We start from the raw sequence: 12,006 nt of genomic DNA, 5'->3' as shown, positions 1-12,006 counted from the left end.
GTGTGTGTGAAGAGCTTCTTTTAATTCTCAATCACTCAGGAAGGTGTTTTCTCCACAGCGTTGGAGGGGGACACTCCAGAACCCTCTTAACCTTTGACCCCTCACTAACCGGCCACTCCACCCTCACCTCCAAACGGCCATTTTGAAGTTAACATTTAGAAAAGCTGGTGAACATTTAATCGATCAAAGTTATTAACTCAGACACACACAGAGAAGTAATGAATGAACCAGGATACATGTAAATGCCAGTGAACCATGAGTGTTGTTCCTGCGGTTTTTAATTATAAAATACTTTGACCTGCATTTACTAATGTTTGAAACGAGCCACAAACAATTCAGGCAGGACCACTTCAGACAGAATAAATTGGATTTCAATCATTTCAATAAGTCACTTGTGGTGCGCCTCTGTTCTGGGACCCAAACCCTCAGGATAGAGCAGCAGTTAAAAGACAAAGAGCATCAGTGACAACACATGACAGGTTCAGTATGAGAGGAGGAGCTGGGTGGAGGAGAGGGAAATAATGTGCCCAGTGTGAGATTCACCAATTGAAAGCATAGATCAGCTGAGCCGTCAGCTGATGTGGGCCGGCACAGCCTGAACTCACACTGTGCTCACTTTGTCATGTTTGTCATCTCATAAACTAGATGGTTTATCAACACAGTAACTAGAATATCAGGCGATGATGAACTAGAGTGTCTCTGAGAGAAGCTCAAACCTCAGCCAAGGTCCAACATTCCCCTTCAATTCAATCAAACTGCACCAAATCAGTGGGAATTTCCCTGAAATGTAGTGGATTCTTTCTCAACTCATGTTCCATCCTTCCAAAAGATTTCTGGAAAATCTGTTCTGTAGTTTTTGTTCAATCCTGCCGTCAAACAAACCAATGGACAGGGTGTGAAAATATAACTTCCTTGGTGGAGGTTATAATTGTAAGTTTTCATTTTTATGTAGAATCAAAGTAAAATCTGTTTATTAAACAATACATAGATTTAGCTCAAAACTATAGAAGAGTAAAAATACAGCACGAGTAGCACAAAATGGAAATACTCAAGTAAAGTAGAAGTTGTACACATAAAATAGAAACAGAAAATCGTTATAATTCAGTCTGACCTGATTATTGAGACACAGAGAACTGTCATTTAATGATGTGAATGAATGAGCTCTGCAGTTTTACCTCCTGCTGTCAGCGTCTTCATTCTGAAGAAGTGGCAGTCGGACATGAATCCCATCAGACCAATCAAAACGCTTCAGCAGATTCTGCCTCTCGTTCACCTGGCTGTTATCAGCCCAGCCTGATTTTAAAAAGAGAGAATATGTGAATGAATATTTCAGGATCATTGCTCTGGAGAACGGCTCTGATTCGTCTCGTTAGGAAACACGAGCTGCGATCAAACACACCAATCCATTCCGTTTCTGCTGAAGGCAAACCCTGCGTTTCAAGAAGCGGAGATTTTATGTTTTTGGTGCAAGACGAGTGCAGAAGGAGGAGAAGGTCAGACTTGTCAAATTCACACATTGAGCCACACGGGAGGAGTTGCGTGAACCTGCTGACCTCACAGTCTTGAGCTTATCCAGAGGGGCCGAGGGAAGATTAATGGCCGACATCAACATCAGCTCCCCGAAGGAAGCAGTTTGAAAGTTTGTGTTTGTGTGTGTGTGTGTGTGTGTGTGCACCGATCAATGGCGAGCTCCTCTACTGTATCTCCATTCAGCGTCATCCACTGACACCAGGTTATGGTGATTAAACGCTCCTTTATCAGTTCTCTGGCTACAACAAAGGTCCAAAATGGGATTAGGCAGAGACGTGAAACGCTACCACTGCTAATGCTGCGGCCCTTTGAGAATGTGCCGGCGATGAGCGGAGCCTCGCCGCTGCAGGGCAGGATTACAGCACAAAGAGATGGAGGGATATGAAATGAGGTGTGGGAGCACCCCCCTCCATCTTTTTTTTTTTTATCTTGACATCCAAACCCCTTTAAATGCTCCCCATGCCGTCAGAAATGTGCTCGGCAGAGAAGCATCCTTCACCGGTTTAAATCCCACATGACGGTGGCGTGTTAGTTGGTCGCTGGATGAGTTAGAGCTGAGACCTGGTTCACGTGAGCCGAGAGAGAGACGTTCATTCATCAAGAGGAAGGAGTGCGGAGCGATGGAGGCTGTGAGCGTAAGGTAGATGAATGGCTAATAACCTGAAGGAATGAGATGATTCATCACCTCCTGAGATTAAGTTCATTAAAGACGACCTTAAGAGATACATCAGTGTCTCCTCATCCTCGTCGTCTTGTTTGTTACGATATATGAACCGTTCAACGTCTTCTCTCCAGGAAAATTACAATTTATTCATGAAAAATCTCAATTATAAAAGAGCTGCAGCCAATAATTATTTTTATAATGGATTCTTTGGTGGTTGTATTCTGGGAGTGGTAGGAAGTAAATAAACACACTCACTCAATTACTTTATACTTAGATACAAATTTAAAGTACTTCCTTTTTTTTCTTCTTTATATTTCTACTTGCTACTGATCCAACAACATGAGGCTCCAGTTAGTTCAGGTTCCGACAAATGGAGTCAGAGATGAGGAACTTACTCCACTACATTCATCTGGCAGCTTGAGTTCCAAGTTACTTTTCAAAACCAATTGTACATAAAAAATAAATTTAAAAAAACAGAGGTTGCTTGTGTAACCCCGGTTCTCTGAGAAGCATGAATGCAGTGAGACAATACTCAGATATAACACATTAGTTGAATTAAAAGTTGTAGTGTCATTCTCCCATTTCAGTTATTTCAAAGAGACATTTCCTCTATAATATTCTCAAATTAAACATTATTTCACAAAACATGAGGGAGAAGAATAAAAAGGTTTCTTACCTTTCTTTTCCTCCCTTCATCCTTCCTCCCTCATGACCCTTTAGCTTCATCTTGGGACCCTTTGGAGGGGGTCAACCCGCAGGTTTGGAACCACTGAACTAAACTACCAGGCCTGTGAATATGTTTGAAACTAGCTCCACACTGACCTCAATGCATCAGTAATAATTTAATACTGTTCAAGTCACAGGGGCCTTGTTTCACTTCATGCTTCACACCGTGGTGACACTTACTTTAAAGGATTTTGATTGATTTTACGCCTACATTACCCACAATACACCTCCTCTGCTCACAGTTCAGTCAGCTGTGTTATTAGTGGCTAATGTGGCCTCAGGCAGAGATGAGGAGCAGATTACCGACGTCTGATTAACTCACTTCTTTCAAATTCCACACATATCTTTTTTCTGTTTTTGCATCTTCTAACTTTTAATCTCCAGCCTCGAGCGACACTGACTCACGTGATCTGGAACATCCGTCCATTAGTTACACCTTCTCCTTTCAGGGTCTTTGTGTAGAGCAGAGTAAAGATCCTTCACTGATGTTTTTTCACTCACATGTCCAAAAATACTGGAAAAAAATTCTTATCATGTTTTCCCAGAATTCAAGATGAAATATCAGTTTTCAAATAGGAAAAAAAGATCACGATATATTCCTTATGATATAAATCTGATAAAAGGAGCAAAGCTCTAACTAACGAGTATTTGAAGACTCATCTACAGTCATGTTAGCAAGACCGCTCCAAAAGTGAAGCCACCTCCTCCATGTTATTGGATGGGATATGGACCAAACTAAAAAAAGTCAAAGAACAAGAAAATGGTTTCTGTGATTTTAGGTTGTTCTCATCACATCGATGTTTGTTTCATGAGTTGTCTGATGCTATAAAAACAGGGTGAAACACCCTGACTGACAGTTGATACGGACATGAAGTTGATCAAGTGTGTGTACCCCCCCCCCCCACAATCACCACTGTGCAGGCTACAGCTCCAAAAGACGTTATTACGTGCAAGATGGCAGCGTTTGCATCTGGGATATTTTAGCTTAATTTCTGTTTAGTAAGAGGAAGAGGAGACGTGTCGTCCATCTTTATAAACCGTCTTTATGCTTTGTAAGATTTTACGATAGATTGAGCAGAGAGAGAACTCAGCTCTAAAAACAGGCTGGAACGTCGGTGGGACCTTTATCCATCCGATAGTGATGGACATGTTTGAGTCTGGTGTCGGAGCCTTGATGCCCTGATGGAGCCGCTCACAGAGCCGCAGTGCTGCTGCAGCAAAGCAATTCAATTAACAAAATGCTTGATGATAAGCTGGAGTCTCATTTCTGAACACTTTCAGTCGGGGAGAGTGGATCACCATCGTCCAGGACCAGTCAGTGGTGCAGAGCTGCTGCTTACACAACACACGAGTGGAGCCTGGGAACAAACAGGCGCACACAGTAACCTTGCCAACCAAAGTGGAAACTCCCCCACGCGTCCATTCATGTGAGGATGTACAGCCCTCGCCGCTTCCTCACAATATCGCTCACACTGAGCTCTGAGGCCGGGCCAAAGACGAGCTATCGCTAGGCAACAGGCAGAAGGGAATCCGCAGCACGAACTCTGCTGCTGCACTGAGCTGTATGGGCTAATGACAGATAACCGTTAGGATATAATTGACACTGGCCAGGAATAGAAAAACAAAACAAAACACAAAGGGTCGCATTCAGATTGTTCCCCGGTCACCTCCGAGCTTTAGATGGAGCCGAGGGCTCCGAGGGAATCAACATGTTCCAGCTTCACTGAGGCTGAATGCGCATAAATTATCCAAGTAGGTTGAAAAACAAGAATTAAATTAAGCACTAAAAGAAAAAGAAAAAAAAACTCATTATCGTTTTCTAAAGGGGAGATTAATCTCTTTTAATAAGATTACACTTAATAAGAAACACTGGAATTTCAAATACGATTCTTAATGGGACTAAATCTCACATCTGCCTCTTCAGGGTACCTATTTTAAGATTAGTTTTATTTGGAGCGTCATGCTGTGAGTTAAAAAACATTTAGTGAAAACAACACAACAACAAAAGCAAGGAGAGACTGGAGAGAACAAACAGGAGCTCTGAGGCTGCAGTCTTTTAAACCTGCGACTGAAGAATAAAAACATCTTTATAAATATTTAATCTGCTGCTGGAATAGAGTCTTGAAAAAGAAAAATCTGGCTGTAGTTGAACTCGGTAGTGAGGCTTTGATGTCATCTATCGCACATCAACAGCTCGTCTGATCGTGTTCACACTTGGCATGTGTGAGGTTATCGGCCGTGGCTGAATTCCTGCAGGTCACTGTGTTAGTTTGGGGAAGAAAAGCTTCAGCCAGCATCACCACAGGCCGAGAGATCGGCCATTCCAAAGAACTGGGAATAAACTGAAATTGAATCTGTTTGTTGGCCCATGACCCAGCTCAAGGTTGAAGCCATTGATTATCTTCACAATCAGACGATCATGAAAAAGAAGATTTCACGACTGCCACAAATTCCTTGATGCCAGAATAACACCTTCAATTAGCCATCGCTAAACTTTTTGTTTTCTTCATTAGAATATCAAAGTTTCTCGGGACGTCCTGACAAGCTCTGTTAAACTTTACACAGGCACCATTGTTGTGATATCGAGCAGTTGAAAGAACAGAGCTGGTGAAACGTTATTATTCACCGTCAACAAATCCCCGGAAAAAAACAGTGATGTCACCAACGTGTCGCCAGAAAGGCCGAAGCCAAAGAGCTTATTCCTCTGTGCTGTTGAGCTCCTTTGTTCCTTCATGAACAAGAGCACTGTGGTTTATTTTGGGTCAATTTCACGTAACATGCTCTTGCTGCTATAAATATTCACAGGAGAGAAAAGCGTCGCCAATACATGCTCCGTTTGCTTGTGTTGGAAAAGTTTAGGACTTTTCTTGGGAAATAATCGAGCATGAAAAGAACTTAAAGGTTTTCATCCTCTGTATGAAGCATTAGTTGGGGTTCTGAGAGATATAGGCCAAATGTAATTTCTAAATTTTGCGCAAACTTTAAAGTGGATTTCGGGACTATTTGCAAAAGGAAACACAAATGAGCGGACGATACAATCTGGAGAGCATCGAGTTAAACAGCAGCTGGTGTCAGGTCCCAAAAAACCACCACAGAAGAAGAGATGTGTGAATTAAAAGCTGAAAACATTTTGCTGCAGGTTCCAGGTTGAACCACATGTGAGCAATGAGCAGGCGTTTCCTCTCGTTTGGTGGGTGTGTCAGAGGTGCTGCAGCGACATGTGTATAAACCCGCCGTATTAAAAAGGAAGCGCACATAAGGACTCTTACGGTTTCTCAAGTGCAGCAGCTGCTGTTTGGTTTTTAGTGAAACCAGAGACTGTGACATCTATTTAAACCCATGTCATCTACCTCTGACATTTCTTCCACAAGAACGCCATGGATGACCTTCTCAGCTGCCACAGTTTACGTTTAAATACACGTTTTTCCACATTTCATCCAGGCTGAACTCAGCCATGATGTTTTCCTCTGCTGCCGTCAGTGGAAGTCACATGATTTATGAACAATTCTTCAAAAATATGTTTTCTTTAACTGCTTTTTGTGATATTTCACTTTTCTGACAGCAATGAGGCAGATAAATGCCTTTGTTTTAGTCATTTTTTTACTATACGCTCTAAGAAAATAAAAATATAGAGCTCCGCTTGTTCATTCTTTCACATAATCAAAATCTGAGAAACTAACTGAACATAAAAGATTAAACCGTTTCAGTTTCGTTCCTTAATCTGGATCCAGTCGAGCTGCCACAGAAGAAAACTCATTCAGAGAATCTAAGTTTGATGTATTTTACCTGCTCTGCGTCTGATATTAGAATTATTCCCTCGTGGATATAATTAATCAAATAATTTGCTTTATTGAACATATAAGATGCCTTCACACAGGTAACAAAAACAGACAACTGATATGCTTGAAATGAAAAAAGAAAAACCCACATTTTATTGCACTTAAGTTATAAGAAAATAAAATTCTAAGTGAATCAAACAAATACACAATCCCTTTAAGGTTTTTTCTGTCTGTTTTCTTTTTTGCCAGGCAGTTTACATGAACTGAAAAAATAAAACACCTGCAACAAATCTGATTTCTCAAACCAGATCATAAATTAAAACAGAGGGAGAAAACAACGAGAGGAGATAGAGCAAGATTGTTTTCTTTTTTCTTTTTTAATATACAGTGTTATACCACTTTCACAGTTCAGCTCGAGTTGTGACTCTTTAGAGATTGAGACGATTTTTCGTTTGGCTACAATGCTTCAGTTCACGTTTGTTGCCTTTTTGTGTTTTTATTTTTCCCGCTGACGAACCACGAGGCTGCGGCCGCGGTGATTTCAACTGCGACACATGTAACACTACGACTCCCGGCGGCTCCGCCCGTCAGCTGATGCTTGTGATGGTCTCCTCTGTTGCTTCGGACATCTTTGAGTGGAACAGCAATCGCACATGGAAACGGACAGTTCTTTCATTCATGTGGTAAAGTTGATACGTCTGCTAGTTTTTTTTTTCGTTGCCAGTCCACACAGCATTTGTACATTTCCCCAAAGAACAGGCTGAAAGAGCTTTGTCCCAAGGAATGTGTTTACAAGTTGCCCATTAACACGCTTAACACACGTACTCATGCACACGCCGCACACACAGACACACGCACGCCAACAGTGTACATCTGCTTGTTTCCTCTCTGCAGGCGATCCCGTCAGTATCTGTCGGACACGCTCCCTCCTCTCAGCCTCGTAGAGGCACGTTTGGCTCAAGTTTCAGTGGCAAAAACAAACAAAAACAAAAATGTTGGATGTTCATCTTTTGTCATCTTCTCTTTAAGTCCAAACACACAGAGTTCGTTTTGGAATTTCGCCTGGGACTAAAACGTCACAGCAAGTAAGAGTTCCATCTCTCTCTTTTTTCCCATTCATCTAGCAGCATAAATACAGTTTGGCCACTGGGGAGAACAGTAGAGGGGAAGGGGCCAAGGGGAGGGGGTGTCAGGGGCATTAAGCCGCAGCGCTGCGAGCAGAGAAACGTTTACTTCTTGTCACAGCGCTGCCTTCGAGGAACCCACCCCAGCTAGACTGAAACATTCTGGACAGCACTGATGTTGATGTGGAGACGGAGCTCCAAACCCAGGTATGTAGAAAACAGAAAGGAAGAACAAACAACTCAAACAAACTCCCCCCCCCAAAAAAACCTTGTGACAAAACGACAGCAAACCTAAACCAAGAAGGTTTCTAATACTGGGATTTGTTGCTGTTGGCAACGGCAAGGAAAGAGGAAAAAAAAAAAAACCCACTACAATACAGAAACCCCCTTTCATGTGATAAACCAAAAAGGTACTGAGATTCACAGTTGTGATTGTGTGCGATATTGTTAAAATAACCAAACTACAGAAACCGAGTGGAAAAAACGATAAGAACGGAAACGGAGTGAGAAGAAACAACAAAAACTCTGAATCCTCTCGTTAACATTGAGCAGCTCTTTACGTGTAACTGTGGAAATTCACCTTTAAAACATCTCCCACCTTCCTCAAGCTTTTTACTTTCCGGTTTGAGAGTGTGTGTGTGTGTGTGTGTGTGTGTGTGTGTGTGTGTGTGTGTGTGTGTGTGTGTGTGTTTTTGAGGGAGCATACTGATGGCGGGGAAGGGGTGTATGTGCGGGTGGGGCTTTAAAAAATAATATATCTCTGTACATCTCAAAATCTGTCAGGCTTGAAGCTAAACCAAGTCTCTGTGCGAAGCTGACCCCGGACCGAAAGGGCGGAGAGTCACTTCAAAGAAGTTCAGTCGTCATCAGTCGTTCCTTTCTTCTTCTTCGTCTTCTCTTCTTTCTCCAGGCTAATCGAGGGACAGACTGATCATGCCCCACCCTCTGCCCCTTTTCCAGCCCAATCCCCTACGTCTCCACCTCATTGTGGTGCTAGGGGTCAAAAGCAGGGGCTAAACACATGTGAGGGTCTGTGGCTTTGTTAAGTAACGTTGACCCAGGAGGGGGACGGGGAAGATAATGGTGGAGGACTGGACAGCCCACTGTTGGTGGTGGTGGTTGTAGAATTTGTTTGGGTGAAGAGTTCTTGGCTTCGGGCCCTCTGGTCTCCAGGCGCCTCAACTCTATTCGTTCCTCTCTGCGGTTTGCTCTCTTCGTCCTTCCCCACCACGTCCCCTCTCACTTCATGTCCACGTCAAAGTCCAGCACCAGCAGCTTGGTCTCCTCTGTGCCGTTGCGGCTGCCGACCGCGCACACCAGCTTGGTGTTGGAGGCCCGGATGCGCCACACAACACCGCCGCTGCCGCCGCTCTCCAGCGTCACTAGGTTCCGGATGAACTCGCCCGTCTTCAGGTCCCACAGTTTAACTGTGCCGTCGTCTGAGCTGGTGATGACAAAGTTCTTGTTGAACTGGAGACACGTCACAGCGCTCTGGTGCTTGTGTGGACCTGAACACACAGAGACAAATTATGGTTAGTGGGATGAAGACCGACACACTGAAACACACTTTTCTTTTTCACAGCAGGAACACAGAGACTTTGTGTTCGTCAGCTAAAGGACCCAGGATCTAAATTTAGTTCCTCATCCATATTTACTGCCCGTCACAACCTCTCTGCTCCTGGGACTGGATATAGATCCTGGGACGAGAGGCAAACCACCCTAAAAGGTTTCGTTCAGGGACACCACACAATGTATTTAAAGATGGACGACATGGCAGCTTTCCAAAAGTGAAGCCAAATAATCTTGATCACCACCTGGTGGCTGGCTGCAGTATAGGTCATAAACCCTGCCTCCTCCATGTTAGCAGACGAGACACGGACCAAACTAAAACTTCAAAATACACTTTACATTTTTCTCCCAGATCGTTTCTGTCATTTAAGGTAGTTCTTATCACGCTGATGTTTGTGTTCATGTTTCAGATAACATTGATTTTAATTCATTATGTGATGCTCTAAAAAAAGATTAAAATGTAATTATTGACAGCTGAGACTGATTCCCAATCGGTTGAGCCTGTGTATGAGCAGGACCTTGACACTGGGGCGCTGATATCTGACATGTTTTATCAAAGTTTTTGAACCAGAGCAGGAAGTGGAGATGCCCCTTCCATCTTTATATACAGTCTATGGAGAAAAAACGTGACCTGGGCGACTACAGCTACTCTAGTCATTTCTAATAACTCGAGTAATGCAGTGAGTAGTACAGTGGTAGACGGGAGAATTAAAAAAAAAAAGACAGATTTGTTGCATAAGAACTCAGCTACAGAGAAAAGCACTCAGAGAAACCCCTCAGTGAGCCTGAGAGACGAAGAGCGCTTGTCTCTTCTTCCCAAGGCAGCGGTGACAGAGCAGTGAGGTCTTCCTGCTGTCGTCAAGCTTCAGGAGGGGCTGCGGTGAGATGTTTGGGTCTGTCACTTTCACGGAGGCTACGCAGCTCCGGCTTTATCTCCGTCTGGTGTGTGTGTGTGTGTGTGTGTGTGCGCTGGCATTCAAAGTGAAGATGGCGGCTGTTAACGCCTTCTTTGAGGTGACTTTATTTGCGAGTGTGAGCGGTGACTTTAAGATTTCCCCGAGGGCCTTGAAAATGATATCTTAATTAAATCAATTAGGGCAACACAAAACACAAACACGCTCTGAATCAAATGCTGGTAAATGAACAGATTTTTCTTCGTTACTGACGTCGCCATAGCAGCAATTTCACAGAGACGAGTTTAATTTATTTCCTTTTTGTGGCGAAAATGTGTTGAAATCTCAACGTCAACAAGCTTTCCCATCTTTTTCATTCTGTCTCGGGTGAATTCAAAGGCTGCGTTATTTACCCATGTGTACAACACTGCTCCGCAAACAACCCCCAACATCCCTTCTTCTCTCCCCCTCCTCTACCTCCCTCATCTCCCTATTACCACAACAAAGAAGGCTGCTCCATCACTATACCTTTCCTCCCTCCAGCTGACAGACACTGCCTTGTTATTGGCCTTTTGTCTTATCAAAACACCCAAATGAATGACAGAAATTGTCCACTGACCTAATTATATGACCTACAAAGTTCCGACCCTCTTCCCTTCACTGTAGTCACCCCCTCTTCACAAAGCACACACACACACATCCTCCCCCTGGTCTTATCCCACCCTCTCTTCAGACTCTCACTGGGGCATCCTTTTGTTCAGTGTCTGTGTGTGTGTTTGGAGGACCAGCTCGCAACGATGTAGTTTGTTAATGAGGGCATTTACGGGTGGGGCACCACCGGTGGTGGCCGCTGCTTTTCAGCAAAAGATTCCAAACTCACTGTGAGGCACCAGCGCTGCTAATGGAGTTAGAGCTATTCAAACAGACAAAGGGCACAAGAGCGTAATCAGGACCAGCAGACCCACAAGGTGTCGGCCCCGAACAGCCACACACACACACACACACACACACACACACACACACACACACACACACACACACACACACACACACACACACACACAAACAGGCCATTCAGTCTGGGTTTTAATTGGACTGTCAGTTTGAAGTCCAGACATGTGCTTATTCATTTGGGTGAAGACGACTGTATTACACTTACTGTAAATACATTGTCATGAATAACTCAATAAAAAACTAAAAGCTGTCTGGCTACAGTTACATTGTACTCCAGCGTGTGCAATGTCATGTCTTTGCTGCGGGGGGTAAGCATACTGAGTCATCGTTTGCAAATATTTCCATTTCTGCCCGTACACACTACAACACAGCCGCAGGGTTTTCAAACTAAGACGGGAGAAGCAGCGTTTCCAAACTTCTCCAGTTTAGTTTCTCAAAAACCCTGGAGAACTGTGGACAACAGGCAAAATGCAGCATTGTGGAAGTAGCCCAAGCTATAATATGTCTACAATGCAATGCGTGCACAGCACCGTGCTAGGACGTTAATCTCACCTTGCAGTGTTTGTAGGCACTGGCCCGTCTTGATGTCCCAAATCTTGACAGTGGAGTCTGCGTTGCCTGAGACCAGGATGTTGTCTTTGAGCTCCATGCCGCTGGTGAGGGACTGATGCCCTGTGAGCGTGTGGATGCAGTTGCCCGTCTCCACATCCCAGACCCTTATAGATGTGTCCAACGAGCCGCTCACCACGTGGATCCCATCAAACTGC

At 43.8% G+C, this 12,006-nt stretch overlaps 1 protein-coding gene across 5 annotated transcripts in view; it reads right to left on the bottom strand.

The window, feature by feature from the left end:
- Window positions 1–6,744: 6,744 nt before the first annotated feature.
- Window positions 6,745–12,006, bottom strand: part of fbxw7 (F-box and WD repeat domain containing 7) — a 98,671-nt gene continuing 93,409 nt past the window's right edge. For all 5 annotated transcript variants that reach the window (XM_020101236.2, XM_069530025.1, XM_069530026.1 and 2 more), the window contains 2 exons: window positions 11,792–12,002; window positions 6,745–9,331 (listed from right to left, as the gene is read on the bottom strand). In XM_020101236.2, the coding sequence (XP_019956795.1) occupies window positions 9,063–9,331; window positions 11,792–12,002 (480 nt within the window). In that variant the 3' untranslated portion in view covers window positions 6,745–9,062. The remainder of the gene's footprint in view (window positions 9,332–11,791; window positions 12,003–12,006) is intronic.

The sequence above is a fragment of the Paralichthys olivaceus genome, chromosome 8 (genome assembly GCF_024713975.1).
Source record: "Paralichthys olivaceus isolate ysfri-2021 chromosome 8, ASM2471397v2, whole genome shotgun sequence".
NCBI classification, from domain to species: Eukaryota; Metazoa; Chordata; class Actinopteri; order Pleuronectiformes; family Paralichthyidae; genus Paralichthys; species Paralichthys olivaceus.
The sequence above is the reverse complement of the archived record's forward strand: the minus strand, read 5'-3'. Positions and strand labels throughout refer to the sequence as shown.